Below are 25,290 nucleotides of genomic sequence, written 5' to 3'. Positions count from 1 at the left end.
TGTTCATAGAACTTTTCAGTGTGTTCCTTTTCACGCATAGATCTTTACTATGCCACACAAAAATATTGTGGTCATTTGGAAGTTTAAGCAGGTAATAATGCTGTATTACAGATACGTGAGGAGACGGATACTAGAATAGATCTACCAACAGAGGCATCTGACTCTGATGTTATTGTCATAACTGGCAAAAAACCTAATGTTGAGGCAGCTAAAAAGAAAATTGAAGCCATCCAAAAAGAACTGGTAATATTATGTTTACACTCTAAGCTACATTTTATGTTTATGAAACTGCTGCTGAAATCTACTTTAAGGGTTAGAAAGTATGTGTAGATTGCATTTGTAATAGGAAAATGGCTTAATTTTTAAAGAAAATTGTTGTTTTCATAGCTAAGGGCTTAAAGTTTAGGATAGACTTTAGGAGGAATATATAGCTGTTCCTTTAAAAAGTATAAGATACTGTCATTTTTGCAGATCGTATATTGGCGTAATTTAGAAACATGCCTGTAGAAGCAGAAAAATACATTTTAGATTTTATGCAAAACATTCATTGAACTTCATCCCAGATTATATTGAAACGTATACAGTCTTTTGTCATTCACCTCTGAATTAAGCGGAGAAGTTGTACATTGCTGGTGGAGAGTAGATTAATATTGGTGGAGAACTTCAAGAATAATACCATTTATAACTGAATTAAAAGGACTATTCTTAAAGTAATTGACAGTTAACATATCATTCAGCCATCAGTTAAGCCATGAAATATTCCATACCATAAGTATTTTGGGACATGGATGGAAGAAATATCAGGTATTTGGATCCTTTTCACCTAAAATCTGATTTAGTGGAATGTTACATGTTACAGGCAGATATAAAGGAACTATCTGTTGAAGTCCCCCACAAGCTTCACAACTCTATTATTGGTGCTAAAGGTCGTCTCATTCGTTCTATCATGGACGAGTGTGGTGGCGTAATTATCCGGTTCCCAGCAGAGGGCAGTACAAGTGACAAGGTGACAATACGGGGACCAGTGGACGATGTTGATAAGGCAAAGAAACAGCTTCTGGAATTAGCCAGTCAGATTGTAAGTTGCTATTTTTTATTGTTAGCTCACCTGTCACAAAGTGACAAGGTGAGCTTTTGTGACCGCTCAATGTCCGGCGTGCGGCGTCCATCGTCACATTTCCTAAAAACTTCTTCTTGAAACCATCTGGGCAGATTTTCATCATGAAATTACAGAATGTCATCTTGATGGCACTTTCAATGGTAAGATTGAATGGGTCACTGCCAACTTAAAAATTCTTGTCAAACACATAGACTTTGATATCTGAGTGTCACATATTACATGGTCCTTACAGAAATTGTTCAAATTATCACCTGAGGGATCTATAAGTGCCTGCCGGGTCTCAATGGTGTAAAAGACTATATAGGGAAAACTTGAAAATCCTTGTGAACACTCCTAGGGCTTGATATTTTATGTAGCTTCATATAGTGGTCACCATGATATTTCAATGATCTCTAGGGTCAAATATGGCTCACGTCGGGTCACAGTAAATAGACATATAGGTAAAATTGAAAATCTCTTGTACAACCACATGCTAGGGCTTGATATTGGTATGTAGCTCATCTAGATGGTCTCTACAAGATTGTTCAAATTATCCCTAGGTCAATATGGCCTGCCAGGGATCACAAGTTTTACATAGACTTATATAGAAAAAAAGTTTAAAAATCTTCTTGTCTGAACCCCCACTTAGACCTTTGTATTTGGTTTGTAGCTTTGTCTAATGGTCTCAACCAAATATTGGTTCAATGTACCATTGGGTGAAAAGGCCTGCCTGGGGTCCAAAGTTTATAGTAGACTTAATAGAAAAAGCTTAAAAATCTTCTTGCAGGGTTTGCCAGCAGTCTTGAAAAGTCAGGAAATTGTTTCTGGTTCAAGTCAGGATTGTCAGGATTTAAATTTGGTCAGTGGAAAAATGAGAATCCGGGAAAGTCAGGAAAAGTCAGGAAAAATGATTTCAAGCTCCGAAGAAATCATTTTAACTTTTGTGCTATGGCAGTCTTCCAGCATTAAAATTTAAGATATTTAAACCAAGTTTAAGATGTCAATACTGTAACAGCATTATTTGTGTTATGTTAAATAATGGAAAATAAATACAAAACATTGGAAAAAAAATAATGGGATTGGACGGCTATAGGGGAATGTTCAGAAGGCTTTAATGTTTGGCAGGTTTTGGTGGGTGAAAAATGATGGTCAGGGAAAAGTCAGGGATTTTAATCACCTAGAGTCGGCAACGCTGTCTGTTAGAAACATATGACTTAGGCTTTTGATATGGCTATGATCATTTCAAAGTGTCTCTACCAAAATTATTAAATTATGCCCTGGGGTAATAGAGGCTGCCGTGGGTCACTTAGTTATTATGCGTAAATATATAGGAAAAATAGAAACTTAAAATCTCTGATCCTATTTTCCAAAACTATTTAATTTAGAATTACCTGATGACCCAAGTTTAATGATGTCACTTACTGTGCTTGACCTAATGACTACTTCTTGTTTTTAAGTCAGCTTGAAATTTTGATGGCATACACATTTGAAAAATCGTAAAACTGATATTCAGTGACATGTGTCACAACTGCTATTCAATAATTTATAAATACGATTTGACATTTGAACATTAGTCATATGAATAGGTGAGCGATTCAGGACCATCATGGTCCTCTTGTTCATAAACTGCTTGAAAAGTGGAAGTACTTTCTCCTGATTTGATTTGAAAAAGAAACCAGATCAGAATGTTACTTTGAAGAAGAAATAATGAGAAGTTTAGGGATCAACCTTGTAAAATCTTACAGTCTGTAAGGATTTCTTTCTATATATGTTATGGATATCTTCAGCCTAATTCTGTTAATTTTTAAAACAGTATGTTGAATATTTTCTCACCAATAGCAAATGCAAAATTAAGAATAATTGCATATAAATAGTGCTGAAACCTTTGTTGTAGATATAACATTATGCAAGTTAAACTTTCTGAGTTGCCCATTACTGAAATAGTGAACACAGTCACTGTATGTTATGTATATATATCTATATCCTTGTATGTATATTTCAGCAAAACACAAGCAACGTTGAGGAGATCAGAGCTAAACCAGAATATCACAAGTTTCTCATTGGTAGAGGTGGCAGTAAGATAAGAAAGGTAGGCACATTTTAGGTGTACTTAAAAATATGTTATGTACCAGTCTACAAACAAGCATCTGACTGGTTGAGTTTTAGGTCAAATTTTAAATGTTGAGACTGGTCTCCAGGTTTATAACCATGGAGATTTTATAAACTTGGAGCCAGAATGGTTCATGCTTATTGTCTTCGCTGGAACTTATTTTGAAAGGATTCCTGGAAAAGCTTAGCAGTTTAAAAAGATATTTTTAAAAGATTAACTTAAGATGTAAGTAAAAGTTGCTTTTTACCTTTTTAACTAGGTTCGGGAAAATACTGGAGCAAGAATTATCTTTCCATCTGGAGATGATGCAGACCAAGAATTGATCACCATTATAGGAACAAAAGAGAGTGTGGCTGAGGCCAAGACAGAGATTCTGGGACTTATCAAAGATCTGGTAAGTGCCAGTCACTATTTTTTGCCAAATAGATTTTTTTTAAATGCTGAAAATTTGCAACAGAAATTTAACCAAAAGTGGCAAGAATTACCAGTATTGCACACTAGAAGTACGTCATAAGTATAAAGATCTGTGGAAAGGGGAAGGGGTCAGACCAGTGAGTTTTCAAGCCATCTTTTTTGCTGGTTGGAAAGTGAAATATCCTATTGTTATTTTCACTTCCAAGTGCTTCTGGTCATCTTTATTCTTTGTTTCATTCCAGGACAACATTGTTGAAGGTGAAGTAAATGTGGATCCCAAATACCACAAACACTTTGTAGCTCGACGTGGTGAGGTGTTAAGGCAAATAGGAGATGACTTTGGTGGGGTGACCGTCAGTTCCTCCGTGGGGTGAAAAGTGAGGGTGAACAGGGTAATAAGGGAGCAAGGGACATGTAGAGGTGCCAAGAAAGATCTAGAAATTGTAGCTGTACGTAAGTCAACAATGAATGTGTTCGATTTTTTTGTGTGTGTTTTTTACTGATGTTCGGTGTCAGTTGGTAGGCTTGTCCACTAGTAGACTATTTGGTTCCCAATCTATAGTTTTTCTTTTTACCCAATTCCTTCAGTATTCATAGTATGATTGCCTGTGGACAGAAGAGGACCACTGTTGCATTTTTAAGGTCGTTCGATCAAAGGTCAGTTTCCTCGAAGCTAAAAACAGCTTGCTGATAGTAAATAGAAAATGCTTGGACTTATAAAGCAGTCAAACTTAAAATAAAGACATATTTTGTTCAGAAGACCCCTGTTACTTTCTAGGTAAGGTCACAGACAGACTGAAAATTATTTACCCCCAGTTAACGGAATTTCTGGGAATACTTAGAAAATTGCAATGTTTAATTTTGGGTTTTGCTCCAATTTGAAAAAGAAAAGAACAGTTTATTCCTTGTTTTAAATTAAATTAATTTATTTGATTTTTTGTGGGGATATATGTCTTTATGCTAGGTACCATTAATTTCAAAAATTTACTTGCAACAATGTAGCAAATGTGTGATCTCAGTGATTTTACTTGTTTTTCATCTCTAATGGGTCATATATCCACTGGTTTGACAGTTCATGACGTAGTAAGTTTGTTCATTAAGCCTTAGCTTGTGGCTGCAAGAAAATTCTGCCTTTGCGACATGCAGACAAGATTCAGCTGCACATCCGTGCAGTACTATACGCATCATGTCGCTATTCAGTCAGTAATCCTTTAGGGAAAACTCCTTCAAATGATAATTGGATCCAAATTGGAGTGGACCAGTCCATTATGAAATTTCAGTAAGGGTAAATTGTTGAATCTTTTTGCCTTGTTTTTTCTGTACGTTTGTGCTAGAAAAGTTGTGGCTCTCAAACTTGTACAGATTTATAACTTGCTTTCTACAGGTGCAATGGTAGTAGGTTTAGGCTAAACAAGCAGTTCCACAGAACCTACATGGGGCTAAAGGAGTAATGGCAAGAGATTTCTAATTAATGTTAACAAACGTTTCAGAAGTCAATGACTTAATGAAGGTAAGAAATATAATATTTGCTTCTTAGAGTTATCTTTAAAATTTTGCCATAATTTGGTTCTAAGTCGCTTTACAGCCACCAATATGCAATTTGCGTCATGCGAGTAGTGATGTGGGTTATTTCCAGGACTGCTCAGTTAGCCATTCAAAACTAGCCTTTTGAACATAGAATTCTTTGTAAGATTGACGTTAAGTTAGTACTCAGAAAGCAAAGTGGTTCACCATTACCAGTTGTTATTAATTATGATTTATGCATGGGGCTTAGGGTCTCTGGCTTATAATGTTGGAAGGTACCTTAAGTTTGTTGGTGTGATATTAACGTATAACAAATTAATTCAAAGTCAGCATTTATTTCCTTGTCTAGGAATGTGCTGTTACAACTGTTGCGCATAAATTACAAAGTTTATAATGGCATAAACCAAAATTTAATTGATATCATAATAAAGAATATATAGTGTGTCAGAAGCCAAGGCAGTATGAACATGGTTCATGATAGTGTTAACCCTGCATTGTAGTTATTTTGTTAAATAATATTAACTTGCCCCTAATAAATGTATGACTGAGATATTCAGCCAGGTCAAGGTGCAGTGATCTGGTAATGGTTAATGTGAGGAACTTTACCACGTTCACTAAGGGTGATGCATCATGATCACTGCAAGATAGAAAACTGCGATATGACTAAGAAAGCCTCATGGTAAGTGCATCTGTATGTTCAGCAGTTTTTGCAATTTTGCAATTTCAATGATAAGAATAGGTTTTTACCAAAGAAAGGAATGGCTTTATGTTGTTAAACTGGATCCATGTTATATTTGAAGAAATAAATAAGATACATCGAGATGACTTTTGTTAATGAACACTTTATAGATTGTTCTGTGATTGGATTCTTATCTCAGGTCTAGCCAATAAGAGGTGAATGTACCTTTGATTCACGATACATTATCGGTCAGAAAGGCAGAGACGTTCGCAAGCTGATGGACGAATACAACGTGAATATTTCCATTCCCCCACAGGACCAACAGAGTGATCTAATCAAGGTAACGGCACGACCAACGTCGAGAGCGAAGACGCTTCTGAAAATAGGAAGGCCCTTGAATTGGCAAAAAGAGGACTCTAAAGAGTCACGATACTGAGTTGAGTGGATCATATACATCCAAAGTTGATTGGACGTCTGACTTCATGGTGAAAACATTAGATAAGTCAGATATGTTCCAAGTCCTGCCTAACCGAAAACAGTAAAACAGGGCTTGATAACAATCATTGGTTATGAGAAACTGTGGAGGCCAGAGAGGAATTACAGCAATTTAAAATTTAATTAGAGTGTACGTAAGAAGTCACTTGTTCATTATGGAAGTTTGGGTTTTATTAATGTTTAAGTAATTTAGGTAATTCATGCAATAAGTGCACGTGATTCTATATAATTTCCAAGTGTTTTTAAAAGTCTTTGAAATAACCAGCTTAAAAACGTAATGTGGAAGTTGGTAAATGGTCATTAATCCACATCAGATGTATTTAACTTTAGTAAATACATAAAACTTGTGTAAGAGCACTTAAGGTCAAAAGCAGAGTTTATTATGTCAAATAATAGAATTCTTAGCACAATGATACAAAAAGTCGATGTGAATAGGTATACATTTGTCAGATTTCCATCTTATAATTGTTACCAGAGATTAAAAACTAGGTTAAATCATAGAAAACACTTACTGATACTCTTGATGCAACATTTTCTACTTGATCTTCATAAAACTTTGTCAGAATGTTTGTCTTAAGAAAATCTAAGTGGAAAATCGATGTAAAAAAAACTATGTCACAAGGTTTCTTAGAGTTCCAGAGGCTAGTTTTCCCTATATGGTTACAAGAAAATTTTTGAAAATCTTCTACTCTGAAACCTCTTGTCTGATTTTGAAATAATTTCACAGCAATGTTCCTTGGGTGATCCTCTTCCAAATTCTCGCAAGTTATTATAATTTGTCTAAAAACATGACCGCCAGGGGCTGGACCAGGTTTCTGTATGTGGCTATAATTATAAAAAAATTCAGAAATATCCTCAAAAAGCACTGACTTAATTTTGAAATGATTTCATGTCACCCTCAGTCAGCTTTTAAACACAGGTGGGCGATCTTAGGCCATCATGACCCTGTAGTTTTAATGGTGTGGTACACATTTATACCTTGCTTAGCTATATATGTATTAGGTGTGTACTGTTTAAAACCTGAAACCTGTTTATACATACAAACATTGTTAATTTTATGTTTACAGGGATTCCATGTAATACTGTTAATATTTGAATAAATTATCCAGATTTGGGTCTAATATATTTTTAAGAAATGATAAAATATTTGTCCTGTTCTGCAATTTCAAGAAAGTTTGTACATTACACATTTTAGGAGGATATGGTACACATTGAAGTGAAAGTAGACCACCGTATCCATCCCCGTATCATTGGGCAGAAGGGCCGTGGCGTGAGGAAGATCCAGGAAGACTTCAAGGTGGACCTGCGTTTCCCTCGCGGTAACGACAACCCAGATATTATTGTCATCAGTGGAGCAGAGGATGATGTCTACGATTGCAAGGATCATTTGTTAAACATTGAAGAAGAATTTGTAAGTTTAAATGTTTAAACACTGAATTTTCCTTCTCACATTAAAGTGACTCCCTAATTGTAAGCAGTATAATATAACTGGATTGTAATGATTGCAGGGATTGCTTATTTGAAGTCCTGTCAAGTCCACCTCCTGCAAAAGCAAAACCAGTTCTGGACCCGAGGTTACTGAATTGAATATGGAAACCAGTCTCCGAACTCACTACTTTCGATTGGTTATTTCTTTAATGATTTCTCAAGACTGGTCTTCATACTAAGTTTTATAACCTTAATTAAATATGGTTGTGACTTCAGCAATGCTAAGACCTTGTTTGTAAGACAGTGTTGGGTGGAAGACTTATTAAGCACAAGACTAATTGCTATCCTTTGTTTGGTGTACAGTGCTGTGTAATATTGTATTTTAGCTGTTAACTGTCATTTACAGCTTACATGTGACAAATTTAGAGTTGAATTTGTAATGATAATATTTATTTTATGACAGCTTCAGGATGTGTTGGACAATGAGTACATTCAGAGTCTTACTCAGGCTCCTAGTAGAAAGTCGGAGGAACCAAGGGTCAATGATAGAGGCTTCGCTGTCAAGAACGCGCCCTGGGACTCGGCTCCAGACACCAGCAGTACTGCCGAGTTTCCAAGTTTCCCGGGAGCCAGCGGTGGTAATGCTGTGGCCCCTAACAGCAACAAGGCTTGGGGACCAAGTCGCAGATACTGATTGTTAAAATAAAATGTCAACATTTTGATGGAAAAAAAGTGACTGAACTCTTCTTGACTTTCATCATCTATTCTAATCTTATTCATATTTTCACACGGTGAAGGCTATATTCATATGGAATAATTCCCTTAATGAAATTATGGTCCCAGCAGTATTTTGCTTTTGTAAACCATTAAGACTTTGTAAATTATTAAGAACAGTTTTGTCAGTTAAGTCTCAAAGTACAGGAAGTAACATATTGGGCATGTTTGTGTTCGAGTATTTTCAGCATAGTATGAAACAATTTTAGAAATTTGCATTCTGAAGTTGTTCAACAGTAAAATAATTAAGATTCCTTCTTAAACAGTCTTGATTTTGAATGAAAAAAAAAATTAATACAGAATGATTATAGAAATATTTCAGTGGTAAACGATTGTATAAGACAAGTATCCTATGACAATGCAATTAGCTGTACAGATATGTCTGGTGGTATGGTCATGATTAAATCATCGTTGATTTGGTTTATTCGTGTAACTTTATCACTTCTTTTGACCGTGGTCATTTGACGAATTTTACAGAACGTCATTGTGATAATATAATTTTTGCACTTTTTGCTCGCAGATCTTTTATGTTGCATATGTATATATATATATATTACAAAGTGGAAAGATTATATATATATATATTTTTAATTCTTGTTGTGTAATTTTTTCTGAAAGAGGTATAGAAGTTGAAAGTGCTTATATATTGGAAGTAAATCTTGTTAAGCATTTTGAAACATCGTCCTCCATTTTTACCCGATGAATCGTTTGTTTTCATGTTTAAAAATTTTGTAAGAAAGCCTAGAATTTTTTGTTTGAATATGCATTTTATAATCATTTTCTGTGATTGATATTTTCTTAAATGAGATGCACCTCCCCAATCATTTTACTGAGTTTGAGATCTTGTGTTCTTTTCAGGTATTGAATCTTTTGTCTTCCATATTTTGTGTTTGTCTATTGTTTATTTCAACATGCAAACGTTTCTCTGTCATATAACAGCAGCGACTCAATTTCTGTAGCTCTTGCTATTGCATGCAAGCACTTTATCAGATTTTTGATGGTTGAAACTTTAATGATGTGCAATTAAGACTTCAATATTAGGGTTGGAAACTTTGAGCTTTCATAAAGGCATATAATCCTTCAAGGTGATACTAAATAGGTAAAATATAATACCCAAGATTTTAAGAGTTTAGTTGGAGGTACGCAATATACTTCGGTTAGCATTATGCATGGGTATTTACGGTAGTGCTGATCTTGTAGAGAGAGAAATTCCTCCAATGTTAAGAGGTTGAAAATAATTTTTTCATTTAGTTACAGTCTATAAATTTCATTCTTTTTATCAACAGGTAATTTACTTGTTAAATTTTGTTAATGTTTCTTTAAATGTTTTTTTTTTTGTTTGTGTGTGTTTTATTTTTATGTTTGAGCATTTTAAATACAATGGTAGAAAAAAAATGATTATATTAATATATTATGTATAGAAAAATAAGTTGAAAACTGAAATAGAACTTGAGGCCTCTTGCTGTTGGTTTATGTTAAAAGATATATTGTTGTTTTGACAGTTGTTAGTGCCCATTTTATGCAAAATAAACAGTTATCAAATTGAGAAATATGTGATTCAGTAAAGAAGGATATGTTGATGTCTTTGTTAGTGACTCTTTTTATTTTTTATGTATAAATTGTACATGTACAGAGATAATTCACTGCTGAAGCTTTGAATAGCCCCCTTGCCCTGAAATGACTTTCTTCCAGCTTGCGGACAAAAAAAAGTAGCGAATATATCCATCATTTTAATAACTTGAAACCCCCATAAACTGTAAGAAGGTCAATTCAGGAATTACTGTGTAACCCACTTTTTACAAAAAAAGGAAACTGAAGGCTATTATATTCGTTAGAATACGTTGTATGTTAATGTATGATTGTCACAAATGTTATTAAGTTTTTTTTTAAAGAGTTCAACATTTTTCTGTAATGCATGTAAAACTTTGTAAAAAAAAAATTTCATGGATGTTTGAATATTTCTATGCGTAACTGCTAAGACGTCATGTTTGTGTAACCACCATCACCGTACATACAATGTTGAATTTCATTTGTGGACATTTTTTTTTTGTCTTGTGGGTTTGGATGCTTTTGGGAACTGGGTATGCTCACCTTCTGTATTTTGATGAGATTGAATCGGTGTCTAAAATAATTCCGTTTATTACCTAGTCATATCAGCATGTACACCAAGTATAACCAGATGCACCTTTTTGTGAACCTGGGAGTAATTCTTCAGTTTAGGAATAGGTGTTGTGAAATAAATGAGAAATATGTAAAAAAAAAAAAAAAATGAGAAAAAAGGTTTTAGCATTTATATTGCCCCAAAGTCATTTCTTTGACCTTTGTATTAATGACTATTTTTAATATAATAAAAAGATGGGGTATTTTTTTTAAGGGGAAATTTGACTATAGCACCTTTTAAATACCAAATAATTTCTTAATATGTAAAATTACTCCTGGTTCTAATTTGTTTTGATCATGTTGAAACTAATACATTTGTTGTTATGTTTAATATAATTGTGCATTTTATGTGCATTTTATGTGCATTTTAGATAAAAATGCAATTCTGTATTTCTACCCCATTGTAAAGTTGAATTTAAACAAAGGTTGTAATTATGGTGTTATTTACAGATTGATGGGAGCATTGATTGATTCTTGTTCCTGTATTATAATTGGAGTTGTAAGAGTAGTAACGCAAAATGTCCATGATTCTATGTAGAGATTTATTTCTTGATTAGTGTATAGTGATCAAAAGAACTATGTAAAGAAATTTTGTCTCGCAATCACTACACCTTGTTTGATAGATATTTAGAATTCTGCAAACTGTGTTCAACAGAATATTTTGACAAAGTTTTGGCTGGTTCCAGTCTGGGTCTAGGATTTAAGAATGAAACTTGGAACCAGAGTGGACTGGATCTATGGCATAAGAAAGTATCTAAGAAAAAGCCTAGACTAGATCTGCAAAAGTTGAGAATACAACCTGGAACCAGCTGTGTTTTGTCGAGCTTTATGTAATAATGTAAATACTTGTACAATGTTTAAGAGAAATTGTATTTTTCTTTATCGATTTATCTCTATGAAATTGTACATTAACAATATGTACGGGATGAATTTAAAGTCTAAATAAAGGAAATTTTAAATAATTCTGTAATTTTTCGTGTTTTTCTTGCCCTTTATTGCTTTGAATATGTAATGCTATGCTGAATACTTTTGAATACTTATACCAGCAATTAACCCATTTCCCAATGATTTCCTGGAATCATCTAGTTACTTGGTACTTACTGACAATTATTAATGTTTAAGTACTTATTAAAACCAAAGTCTGTTTAAAACTATAAACTTATTCATATCCTGTGACTGCAAAAAATATGTTTTACAAACAGCGGAGGTAGTGACCCTCTAAAAGAGTTAGTGTTAAAAAGAGGCTTCAGATCCTCCCGTCATGTGGGTATAGATAGACGAGGAAAACCAAAAAGCCTCATTGCAAGGTACAAGGCTTTCACATTACGGTATTTATGTAGCATTTGGTACTGGTCCCCTATTCGGCAACAACAGGGGTATATATTTATGCCCCCTTCGAAGAAGGTGGGGTATATTGTTACGCAGGTGTAAGCCGGTCGGTTGGTCCATAGACCAATTTGTTTCCGGATGATAACTCAAGAACGCTTGGGCCTAGGATCATGAAAGTTGATAGGGAGGTTGGCCATGACCAGCAGATGACCCGTATTGATTTTGAGGTCAGTAGATCAAAGGTCAAGGTCACAGTGACCCGGAACGGTTTCCGGATGATAACGAGAAAGAACGCTTGGGCCTAGGATCATGAAAGTTGATAGGGAGGTTGGTTATGACCCCTATTGATTTTGAGGTCAAAGGTCAAGGTCACAGTGTCCCGTAATAGTTAAACTGTTTCCGGATGATAACTTGAGAACACTTGTGCCTAAGGGTCATGAAAGTTGATGGGGAGGTTGGTCATGACCAGCAGATGACCCCTATTGATTTTGAAGTCAAAGGTCAAGGTCACAGTGACCCGGAACAATTAAACTGTTTCCTGACGATAACTTGAGAACGATTGTGCCTAGGATCACGAAACTTTGTAGGGATGTTGATCATGACCAGCAGATGAAACTTCTGGTCAGAATAACACCAAACTTGGTCAGTAGCATCCTGGCATGGATTTCTAGTAAGTTTGTTCAAATGGTTCACCTTGTCCCCTTTTATGGGCCACTAGAGCTAAAAATAGAAAGCCCGCCCGCTTAGCTCAGTAGGTAAGAGCGTCGGTCTACGGATCGCGGGGTCGCGAGTTCGATCCTCGGGCGGGGCGCATGTTCTCCGTGACTATTTGATAAACGACATTGTGTCTCAAATCATTAGTCCTTCACCTCTGATTCATGTGGGGAAGTTGGCAGTTACTTGCGGAGAACAGGTTTGTACTGGTACAGAAACCAGGAACACTGGTTAGGTTAACTGCCCGCCGTTACATGACTGAAATACTGTTGAAAAACGGCGTTAAACCCAATACAAAATACAAACAAATAAAAATAGAAAAAAAGCATCAAAGAACCTCTTCTCATAAACGTCTCGATGGAACTTCATCAAACTTGGTCTTTGGCATCATTATAAGGTCCTCTCCCAAATTTGTTCAAAAGGTGGCACTTGGACACTTTTTGGGGCTGCTAGAGCTAAAAATAGAAATACCTTTAAACAACTTTTTCTCGTGAAGTGCTTGATGGTTCTTCATTAAACTTGGTCTGTAGCATCATTATAAGGTCCTCTCTCAATTGTGTTCAAATGGGGACACTTGTTCCCTTTTAGGGGCCACTAGAGCTAAAAATAGAAATACCTTTAAAAGTCTTATTCTCATGAAATGCGTAATGGATCGTCATCAAACTTGGTCTTTAGAATCATTATAAGGTCCTCTCCCAGATTTATTTAAATGGCCCCTTGTTTGGGCCACTAGGGCTAAAAATAGAAATGCCTTTAAAAGACTCCTTCTCATTAACTGCTGGATGGAGCTTCATCAATCTTGGTCTGTAGCATTATTATGAGCTCCTCTCCCAAGTTTGTTCAAATGGGGGCATTTGGACCCCTTTGAGCTAAATATAGAAACACTTTTAAAAGACTTATTCCCTTGAACCGCTTGATAGATCTCCATCAAAATTTGTAGCATCATTATAAGGTCCTCTCCCAATTTGTTGAAATGGGGGCACTTGCCCCCTTTTTGGGGGCTACTAGAGCTAAAAATAGAAATACCTTTAAAAGACTTATTCTCGTGAACCGCTTGATGGATCTCCATCAAACTTAGTCTGTAGCATCATTATAAGGTCCTCACCAAGATTTGTTCAAATGGGGGCACTTGCCCTCTTTTTGGGGGGCTACTAGAGCTAAAAATAGAAACACCTTTAAAAGACTTCTTCTCATGAACCGCTCGATGGATCTTCATTAAACTTGGTCTGTAGCATTATTATTCATAGATAACATGAGTTTAAAAGTCTAGGCTTTAAATTTTCTGTTTAAAACAGTAGAAACAGCTATCCAAATAGATGTTATGCATACGTACATAATTAGAAAAGCACTATTTTCAATACTGCACATGAACTTATAAATACAATTAAAACCATAAACATAAAGGGAGGTAATCAAAAACAACTGAATCTATAAAAATTCTATTATGTTAATCACTATTTAAACCTTTTTTAAATATATAGAAAAAAGCCTTTTATCGAAAATAGGACTTCATAAGAAACTGATAGATTTTATGTTTATACAAAATAAAAAATATTGCCGTCAAATTCCAAATAAAGGCATTATGTGCCTTTAAATTTGTTTAATTCAGCGCGGTGCCCTGTTAATATATATTACAAACTGCTGCATGTTAAAATTGATTTTGTATCATAATAGATCATTAAGACTATTAAGTGTTATAGTGAGATAATAGCCTTGAAATATTGAACCACTGAGATCTGATAGCTTTAATAAATACGTTATTGTTTTGTTTTTTTTTTTTTGTATAGGAACTATTGGTAAATCATTTTGATATAGTTGTCTCTATTCTCGATGTAGTTTTGATATAAGAAGCACGTACAGAGGTTTAGTTATACCGTTTAACGGAGAGAAATAAGTTTTGGATAGACGCTTTTTTAAAAGGTTTTGAAAATACGAAATAAAACTGTGATTACTTTGTGAACATTGGAAATGTGATTTTTTTCTAGAGTTTGAAGGAAAAAAAAGCCGGGTAAGTAATAAGACATGCTGTTCTTTTCGTTGATTTATTTATGCAGCTTTAAGACAGTAAAACCAACTGATGTAAGCGAAAAAAATATATTGTAAACTTCAATCACGGAGAAATACATTTGAGTCGCGCCATGGGAAAACCAACATAGTGGTTTTGCGACCAGCATGAATCCAGACCAACCTGCGCATCCGCACAGTCTGGTCAGGATCCATGCTGTTCGCTAACAGTTTCTCTAATTGCAATAGACTTTGAAAGCGAACAGGCTGGTCTGGATCCATGCTGGTCGCAAACCCACTATGTTGGTTTTCTCATGGCGCGGCTCATTTTTCCAAGTATAGATTAACTTACATTTACCCAAGTATAGCTCAACTTACAGTCTGTGTGAAACAAGATGCTTAGGTTTTGTCTGCTCGACATGAACTTTACTTTCAAATGTTGTTAAGCTGTGTGGAATACGCCACCGTTTGTATTATCGGCAGTGAAATGAATGAAATTGAGAATGCACAGTATAAAATTATTCGTGTCATCATCTGTATCTCAAGTCTGTAGAAAATATCGACATAAAATGATCTGTGTATAGTCTTTTTAAAGGGACCTGCGTCTGTCTTGATGTGCCAAAACTTTAAGGTGTATTTAACGGCCTGTGGTTTCAAAACATTTAATTCATGGTTCGTAATTCACTGTGATGTCACAGCAGAAATCTACGTTGTCACGGTTAAACGTTATTTCCGTTTCGTTTGAGATGTCACGGCATGAAAATTTGTTGTTTTTTTTTTTTCATCCATGATTTGTAGTTATCAATAGTTTCATATGTTTAATTAATTCATTTATTTCATCAGGATGTCGCGTTCACGACCGGAATCCCAAATGGGGCGAATAGTGGTGGCCGCCATTGATTTCGGAACGACTTGTACCGGATATGCTTATTTCCTGCGCAGAGACCAAGGTACGCGCATAGCGGATATCAACACTGATCAAGCGTGGCTTGGGAGCTCTGAAATGGGTCTGCAAGCTCCAACTACGGTGCTTATGGATCCCGAGAAAAGATTCCATTCCTTTGGTTTCGAGGCGGAATCCAAGTACAAGACCTTGACCTTGAAAAATGAACACACACACTGGTACTACTTCCGACATTTCAAGATGAAATTACATCACGAGAAGGTAACATAGACTGTAAAAACAAGAGTATTTGGATAGGCTCACACCGGAAGTAAGGCTCAGACCGGTAGTCAGGCTCAGCCCGGGTGTCAGGCTCGCACAGGATATCAAGCTCACACCGGTTGCCTAGTGTACAAACCCCGTTAAGGTTGTGATCACACGTCACAACGCACCTATCCTAGTGTTTTTTGTTTCATCTTTCTTTTTTGTTTTGTTGACGTTCTTCAAATGGCTCTGAAAAGAATAAATAAGGATCATTAATGTGAAATTATTTAAAAATCGGACCAGCATTTTCACACAAGAAGATTTTAAAATTTAATGTTTCCCCTATATACATATGAGGAAAGGTGACCACTCTCTCTGGCGGTCATGTTTTTAAATGAATCAGAAATATTTTAAACACTCTTTGTAGAAGGTCACATAAGGACAATTTGTGTGAAATTATTTTAAAATTGGGGTAGCTTCCAAGAGTAAATTGATGCCAATTAATGAAAATAAATCTACTGAACTTAACAAATCTTGAATTAACTGTGTCTTTTTGTTTGAGATACAGATACTGGAGTTTTAATTTGAATAGCTTTACATTGATGCCTATCACGAAGACCTAACAAACTTTAACCTTTACCCTGCTAAATTTCTGTAACAGACTGGTCCATCATTCAATTTTGGCAGTTGAAGGGTTGTTCACTGAAAATTTACAGGCTGAACAGAGAACAGAGCAGGTCATGATCAGACTGCATGGATGTGAACGCAGATCTTGGTCTGCTCTGGTCGCAAAGGCAGAATCACTTGCCACCAGCAGGCTTAAGGTTAATAACATTTGGTCAGTTTATTCCGCAGACGATGTGAAATGAATCCGCAATGTTTTTAGTTGTTAAACGCAATTTATGAATATGTTTTATTTTGTACAGGATTTGAATCGAGATATGATGCTTGCCGACGCCGACGGAAAGAAAATGAAAGCTCTTTTGATATTTATGGAAGCCATCAAATATGTTAAGGTTAGAGTTTATTTAGTCCGTAGAGCAACCGTTCTTTCTTTGTTAAAATATGCTAGATGTATTATGATTACAAAAGCCGAAATCACATGGCATGTAGTATTTACTCTGTAATTACAGGAGCTGAAATCACACGACATGTAGTACTTACTTCAGCGTTAGAGAAACTTTATTCTAGAAGCTACTTACATCGCAGTTAAAGAAATTGTAAACAAAGAAACTATAATTACATTACATGTTGTAGAAGAAATTGTAATTACAGAAGCTGAAGTCATATGACATGTATCACTTACTTCACTATTAGAGAAACTGTATTACAGAAGCTGAAATCACATGACATGTAGTCCTTACTTCACCATTAAAGAAACTGTTATTACAGCTGCTTAAATTACATGACATTTAGTACTTACATCAACATTAGAGAAACTATAATTGCATTACATGTATTGCTTACTACAACATTCTAGAGAAACTATATTAACATGACACATAGTACTTGCTACATCTCTATAGAAACTGTAATTGCATGAGATGTAGTACTTACACCGCCATTAAAGAAATTGTAATTACATAAGATTTAGTACTTACACCGCCATTAAAGAAATTGTAATTACATCACATGTAGTACTTACTACACCACTAGAGCAACTGTAATTACATGACATGTAGTACTTACTACACCATTAGAGAAACTGTATTTACATGACATGTAGTACTTACACCGCCATTAAAGAAATTGTAATTACATAAGATTTAGTACTTACACCGCCATTAAAGAAATTGTAATTACATGACATGTAGTACTTACTACACCATTAGAGCAACTGTAATTACATGACATGTAGTACTTACTACACCATTAGAGAAACTGTATTTACATGACATGTAGTACTTACACCGCCATTAAAGAAATTGTAATTACATAAGATTTAGTACTTACACCGCCATTAAAGAAATTGTAATTACATGACATGTAGTACTTACTACACCATTAGATAAACTGTATTTACATGACATGTAGTACTTACTACACCATTAGAGAAACTGTATTTACATGACATGTAGTACTTACACCGCCATTAAAGAAACTGTAATTACATAAGATTTAGTATTTATACCGCCATTAAAGAAACTGTAATTACATGACATGTAGTACTTACACCGCCATTAAAGAAACTGTAATTATATGACATGTAGTACTTACACCGCCATTAAAGAAACTGTAATTACATAAGATTTAGTACTTACACCGCCATTAAAGAAATTGTATTTACATGACATGTAGTACTTACATCGCCATTAAAGAAATTGTAATTACATGACATGTAGTACTTTCTACACCATTAGAGCAACTGTAATTACATGACATGTAGTACTTACTACACCATTAGAGAAACTGTATTTACATGACATTTAGTACTTACTACACCATTAGAGAAACTGTATTTACATGACATGTATATAGTACTTACTACATCAACACAGAAGCTGTAATTACATAGCATGTAGTACTTACTACACCATTAGAGCTACTGTATTACATGACATGTAGTACTTACTACACCATTAGAGCAACTGTAATTACATAAGATTTAGTACTTACACCGCCATTAAAGAAATTGTAATTACATGACATGTAGTACTTACACCGCCATTAAAGAAACTGTAATTACATAAGATTTAGTACTTACATCGCCATTAAAGAAATTGTAATTACATGACATGTAGTACTTACTACACCATTAGAACAACTGTAATTACGTGACATGTAGTACTTACTACACCATTAGAGAACTGTATTTACATGACATGTAGTACTTACTACACCATTAGAGAAACTGTATTTACATGACATGTATATAGTACTTACTACATCAACACAGAAGCTGTAATTACATGGCATGTTGTACTATCTATACCATCAGAGCAACTGTAATTACATGACATGTAGTACTTACTACACCATAAGATAAACTGTATTTACATGTATATAGTACTTACTACATCAATACAGAAACTGTAATTACAGAAGCTGAAATCACATGACATGTAGTACTTACTTCACAGTTAGAGAAACTGTAATTACAGATGGTGAAATTACATGACATGTGGTACATACTTTATCATTAGAGAATCTGCAATTACAGAAGCTAAAATCACATGATGTGTAGTACTTACTCCATAAATAGAGAAACTGTAATTATATAACATGTAGTACTTACTACATCATTAGAGAAACTGTAAATACATACGTTATGATTGCAGAAACATCTACTGAAAAAGCTGAAAGATGGTCTCCGGGAGGATGTTAATCTCAGGGAAATCAAGTGGGTAATCACGGTACCAGCTATCTGGAGAAACTCCGCCAAACAATTTATGCGTGAAGCTGCTTCAAGGGTTGGTAGCAAAATTTCAATACTTGACAAATTTAAGTATATTTACTTGGTTTTGAGTAAACCACAACGCCTTTTTAAGTCACTCTCAAGTTCTGTCCCGGTAAAGTAAAAGTCAAGTGAAATTGGAAATTTCTAAACGTTACGCCACGAAGCTACAGTTTTGACATTTTTTGCATCACGATTTTCGAGAAATTGATGGTTTTAAAACATTTAAATTTCATCATCAACACAGACATCCAGACGTCAAATGGTTAACTTAACGGTGACTTATAGGAAGGTTAAGTAGCGGAGAAAGAATGTAAAAACCTTTGGGTATAGTCAAAAATCTTTTCTACTGCAGAATATTTAATATATGTTCATCTTCAGAAATGTACTTTACAGTAAAAAGCTAAATAGTACCCACAGTTTCTGTAAAATATTAACAAAATACAATGTCATAATATTTAGTCATAGAACATACATGTCATCCATTTGTTGCGCTTTTGTATACTTAAGGCGGGAATTCCAAACGATCAGCTTACATTAGCTCTGGAGCCGGAGTCAGCAGCCATATTTTGCAAGGAGCTGGCGCTTAACAGAGTGGGTGGGGTAGATGGAGTATTCTTGAGGGCCTTCGATCCTGGAGAGAAATATATCGTGGTAGACTGTGGAGGTATACCTGTGTGATTTTGATCAAAATTTTGAGGGCGACATGTCGAACATACAGAAAAAAACTGTTGTAGTCATTTACTTAACATTTTTTAAACATTTAACGTAGTTTAGGGACGTTGCATTTGAAGCAAGCATTGTTGACAACGGCAGACTTAAAAGTAAAGCAAGTCGAAAGAAAAAAAGTGTAAATTCTGCATGCTTTTTACGCTTTTAAAGGGAGTTTTTATAGGAGAGTATGCGTGTTTTAACAAGAAAACCACATGCTTTGTAAAACTGTTTTATACATGCGCGTTCTATAGCGTAACGTAAACGTATTTCGGCTTATAAAAAGTTTGACGTAATTAATCAATGTTCACTTCGAGAATCTGCAGATGTCATAACATGAATACAAACATGCGTTATCAAGGCATTGAAAGAACTCGAAAAGCACATTTTTATCAGTTTGAATATTTATAACTCTTATAAACCTATAATTATATTGACAATATCCATATCGATGTTATTATTCTACAAACCTGTGCCGCTTTGTGAAATAACTGCTATGTAGGGAAGGCCTATTCGCCATGTGTATTGCCAAATATCGACATGCTTTCGTTGCATTTCAGTCTGGTAGAACATGACATGTCTTCAAAAATTGAGCGTAACATTCATTTGATATTACATTTTGTAGTTATAGACATTTATAGATACATATTTCTACCCTTAATGTAAAACATTTGGCATCAACCATTTTGCATGACTTTTTTGGCAGTTGGCATTTATCATCTAATTTCATGTAATTGGCATTTAGCATTTAAAGCATTAGATAATTATCTTTTGTCATCAAGCAATTTGCATGGCGCATCAACCAGCAATCTGCTTCGTTTTTGTTCATCTTATAGGCGGCACCGTAGATACTACCGGACATGAGGTGTTACCGGATGGAAAACTAAAGGAGTTGCACGCGGCAACTGGAGGACCGTGGGGAGGACAACTGGTCAACGAGGCGTTCGAAATGTTTATTGAAAAAATGGCAAGTGTTGAAAACTGAAATAAAGCTTTTTCTTAATATCTGGCAAATCTTGAAAAAATAATATATCTTTAATTAAGGTTATCTCCGACTTTTACAATTGCTTTCAGAATTTGCTGAGCTTATTAACGGTTGTTACTAATATAAAATGTTAATTGATATTTAATAAATGATTACATGGTGCAATGTGCATTTCAGTAACTATGAATCTAAAGAAATGCCAAACAGGCGTAAAACAACCCTTTTTACTGCTAATTCTGACTTTACCAAAATGATGATAGGCCTACAACCTAATTATCAAAATGATGAACAATAATGTAGAGTCATTTTAATCATCAACTTTATAATTTATAATGTACGATTAAATGACATTCTGTACCTCTTTGCAGGTTACCAAACCCGTGCTGGATAAATTTGCACGTGACTGCACCAGCGACTGGATAGAACTTCAGAAAGATTTTGAGAAGAAGAAACGACAATATGCACCTAATATGGACGATATGGATTTGAATTTTCCGGTAGACCTTGAGCCAATGTTTAAGGAAGCCAAAAAATACGACTTGCATGAACGTCTTCTAGAAAAGGACTTCAAGAAAAATGTTGAATTGGTGAAGCACAGTCTAATACTTAAACCTGCCATTATGGAAAAACTTTTCGAACCTGCCATTAAAGAAATCACTCAGCACATTGAAAACCTTCTGAAAAAGAAAGAGTTGAGATCCGTCTCAACTCTTCTGCTTGTCGGAGGGTTTTCAGAATCGCCGACTGTAAGTGGCGCTTTGAGAAAACATTTTGAAAAGCTCAGAGTGATCGCCCCTGGTAACGGAAGTGTCGCCATTTTAAAAGGCGCGGTGATGTTTGGGAATGATTCCAACGTGATTGCCGCGCGTGTAAGTCCGTACTCATATGGAGTTCATACAAGAAAATACTTTGATCCTTCAACTCATCCCGCAAACCGGAAGAGAGTCATTAAAGGGAGGGCAGCTGTAGCCGACAATGTGTTTGATAAACATATCGAGTACGGAGAGCACGTGTATGTTGGGGGAAAAAGCAGAGAAAGGAAATATGTTGTTTCAAACAGACATAACCCTTTCGTTTATTGGAACGTATACCACTCTGAAAAGAGGGAGCCAATGTTCTGTGACGAGCCTGGATGCGTATACCTTGGAAAATTGGAAATAACTATTCCAGAGAATCTCAGGGAAGAACGTGTTATCCTGATGTTGAGTATGACATGTCGTGGCACTGAGCTTGAAGCTACCGCAATCGCTACAGACTTTGATATTGAATGTGCAGCTAAATTTGATTTCTTGCAGGATGACGTCAGTAATATCAGTGATGACGTGTTCGAATCTATCAGCTAGATTTAGATTAATTAAACTGAAAACTGTTGAAAAGTTTGATAAATGACGTTACACGAGAAACAAATTGTCTGCCATTGTCATGGTTTGCCGCTGTTTTTGTTCGTTGTGGACATCGTAATATTTTAGCCTATTTCAATAATATCGAGGTTTTTGACTCTATCCAAAAGTTTTTACGAGTTTTCTCCCTTTAAGAGACAACGCCTATATATCTTAATTTATTATATACCTACAAATTTTCTGTCTGAATTACTGTATGTTTTTCTCTTAACGAATACAAATCCTGTATTCAACTCCCATCGGATACAGAAAAATATTCAATGATGTTACAATTTGCTTCAGTTGTGACGTCAAATATGACGTTTGAAATGACGTATTGATGGCGTCTCGACGTTCCATGCTTCAAGAAGTTCACCGTTTTAAACGCGTTTTCAGTCTTATTTATCTGGAATTATAGCAATGTTAGCTGATAAAACACGAAAAAAATGCGTATATGTACATAAAAAGGATCATTAAAACAGTACCTTGATGCATTCGGCTTACTTGGATTTTGCCAGAGCGGCGCAAGCACCTCGTGGGACCAAGGCATTGCAATATCCGCTCGAGCCAAATACAACATTGCAAACGAAGGTACTGTTATAATAATCCCATTATATGCATGGTTGTTCTGCGTTTTCAGATTCTTTTATTCCTCAACTTGATAGTTCTATAACCTAAACTTAAATCAAATTTTGAGAAAGCACAGGTCAATTCTCATTAATACTATTCTAATGTCTGAAGGAATAGAACATGTTGATAGTGGGGTAATTGATGTAGACAGTGGTATACGTGATAATAAAGCAATTTAACGTAATATTACGTACGTGTACGCAGAGAAAAGTTTGAAATTAGGGTAAAATGGGGAAACTGGGACACTTTACACTTTTCAGTAAATTGGGGTAAATATGGGTTACGTCCCCTAAATAAGACTGAAAAGGACCCCAAGAACATTCAGTGTTACAGACTATTATGGCAAAGGTTTTCTCCCTATGGGATTGAGAAATAATTTAAGAATCGATTTTCTTAGACATTTGTTAAGAGCAGGCCTATTACTAATTAAGTAAAAATAGAAAGTATTGCTAAGGCCAAGATCAATAATCAAAACACGCTAGAAAAAAAGCAGGTAAAAGGTTGGACATGACACCCCCTTTGAAAACACTTTACAGATGTTGATAAAGCTACATGTACATGCCTCAATGATTACTTCTTATCTGTCTCGCGCATTGACAATAGAACATTATTACAGAAAACGACATCATAGATATTATATCCAATCTTGAGATCAATGAAGCTATAGGTTTGGATTTGATTATTAATCTATTGATAAATTCTAACTATTCGGTAGCTTATCCGTTATGTGTATTTGTCAATACGTCCTTAAATGAGCTTATGAAGGTATATTTCCTAATATATGGAAGAAACCTTTTTTTTTTAGAAAGGTGATATCCATTCAGTTAGCAATCATAGACATATTTTCTTTTAACTTTAGCTTTAATAATCCCTCTTTTTAACACAGAAACTTTGGTTAAAGTTTTGTATGTAAGCTTGTTTTTCAGAAACTGCTAGTCCAAAGAGGCATGCCTTCGGCATCATAGAATTACCTCAGGGCAAAATTACTAGCATCACACTAGCTTTTGTTTTGTTAAACTTTTGCCATTTCTTTAACGTAGAATTTCGGTAAGCATGTTTCGCAGGAACTACTTGACAAAATGTTTTCAGAGTCTTCATGCACCTTTGGCACCAGATGACCTCAGGTGGCAAGACCCATAGCTCTGGCTTACATTTTTCGACCTTTCTCAGCTCAAATAAATTTGCTAAATCTTTTCTGTATAAACTTGTATTAAGCGGAAGGACTACAAAGAGACGAGCGCGCTGTCGGTAGCTCTTATTTCAGACGCTTTCATCAACCCCTGAAAATAAATCGTGTACTAGTATAAAGGAAGATCCTTTGGAAGCATAAAGCAACACGCAACCAAGCAAAATGATAGCAAAGTCAGATTGATCGAATTTGTTTATGGGAAGTAATGAAACATGCAACACCATGTCGCCTCCTACTTGTAGCAGCGGCTTAAGTGTGACATGTCTAAAACAACACGGAATAGGTCTCAAAATCTAATTCTGACATATCTATTCGAATAATATTCTAACAAAAAATTGTTTTACTTTTGCACAAAACTGACAGACATGCTATCATCTTTATTTCTACGAAGGTCATCTTTTAGTTATCAGTCAACATTTTATAATCTTTTATCGATGTCTTGTGTTACAGTTTACCAGGTTTATTTCAGTTTGTATTTTGATATATTCATAATGTGGTGCATAAATGCAGATAGTGCTTGACTCCGCATGCATTCTGTCATTGATAATCATGATAGCTAAATAACTGCCAATACTACTAAGATTTTGGTACTTTACTGATGATTTGAACTAATTACAGCCAAAGCTGTATTATTTAACAGAGCCATGTTTTAACATTATCTCAACAGTACGAATTGGCTATACGCCGCGTGTATAATTCATGTAACAGACTGAAAATACTCCAGCTCTAACCAGGAATCGAACCCTGGACCTCTCATACATGTATCTAAGGCGGACACTCTGCCACGTCACTATAAAAGCTAGCTCAATAGCAAAAGAAGTATAAGTGCACCCTTATACTCTACCCTACTACATACACCCCACCATTTTAGAATTCGTCCTCAAATTCCAGGAGTTTGAACCTCGTGGGACGTTCCAAGGTGTCCATTCATATCTACTCGTCAATTATTTACGTTGGATGCCAAATGTAACAGACTGAAACTACTTCAGCCCTAACCGGGAATAGACCTGGGGCCTCTCACATCTAAGGCGGACACTCTTCCACGTCGCTATAAAAGCTAGCCCAATATCAAGGAAGTTTAAGTGCACACTTATACTCTACCCTACTACATTCACTTTGGCTACG

General features: G+C 35.3%; 2 protein-coding genes across 2 annotated transcripts in view; both read left to right on the top strand.

The window, feature by feature from the left end:
* LOC123527096 (vigilin-like) overlaps window positions 1-11,645 on the top strand; it is a 30,843-nt gene extending 19,198 nt beyond the window's left edge. Inside the window, exons 13-20 of the mRNA XM_053522551.1 lie at window positions 112-243; window positions 860-1,078; window positions 3,102-3,188; window positions 3,469-3,603; window positions 3,866-3,988; window positions 6,032-6,166; window positions 7,517-7,732; window positions 8,213-11,645. Coding sequence (XP_053378526.1) covers window positions 112-243; window positions 860-1,078; window positions 3,102-3,188; window positions 3,469-3,603; window positions 3,866-3,988; window positions 6,032-6,166; window positions 7,517-7,732; window positions 8,213-8,443 — 1,278 coding nt within the window. The 3' untranslated portion in view covers window positions 8,444-11,645. The remainder of the gene's footprint in view (window positions 1-111; window positions 244-859; window positions 1,079-3,101; window positions 3,189-3,468; window positions 3,604-3,865; window positions 3,989-6,031; window positions 6,167-7,516; window positions 7,733-8,212) is intronic.
* A 2,685-nt stretch (window positions 11,646-14,330) lies between these two features.
* Window positions 14,331-22,966, top strand: LOC123527095 (heat shock 70 kDa protein 12A-like). Its single transcript, XM_045306373.2, has 7 exons — window positions 14,331-14,734; window positions 15,574-15,895; window positions 16,804-16,893; window positions 19,156-19,287; window positions 19,782-19,938; window positions 20,819-20,949; window positions 21,336-22,966. Exons 2-7 carry the CDS (start codon window positions 15,575-15,577, stop codon window positions 22,308-22,310), a joined length of 1,806 nt encoding a protein of 601 aa, XP_045162308.2. The 5' UTR covers window positions 14,331-14,734; window position 15,574; the 3' UTR covers window positions 22,311-22,966.
* The last annotated feature ends 2,324 nt before the right edge of the window (window positions 22,967-25,290 follow it).

The sequence above is a fragment of the Mercenaria mercenaria genome, chromosome 14, assembly GCF_021730395.1.
Source record: "Mercenaria mercenaria strain notata chromosome 14, MADL_Memer_1, whole genome shotgun sequence".
NCBI classification, from domain to species: domain Eukaryota; kingdom Metazoa; phylum Mollusca; class Bivalvia; order Venerida; family Veneridae; genus Mercenaria; species Mercenaria mercenaria.
The sequence above is the reverse complement of the archived record's forward strand: the minus strand, read 5'-3'. Positions and strand labels throughout refer to the sequence as shown.

What these genes read in the sequence shown, in the direction of transcription:
- LOC123527095 (XM_045306373.2), top strand. Translation starts at nt 15,575, where the DNA reads ATGTCGCGTTCACGACCGGAATCCCAAATGGGGCGAATAGTGGTGGCC. An exon ending in TATCGTGGTAGACTGTGGAG is followed by an intron (nt 19,939 to 20,818) that starts GTATACCTGTGT and finishes TTCATCTTATAG; the next exon opens with GCGGCACCGTAGATACTACC. An exon ending in AAATGTTTATTGAAAAAATG is followed by an intron (nt 20,950 to 21,335) that starts GCAAGTGTTGAA and finishes ACCTCTTTGCAG; the next exon opens with GTTACCAAACCCGTGCTGGA.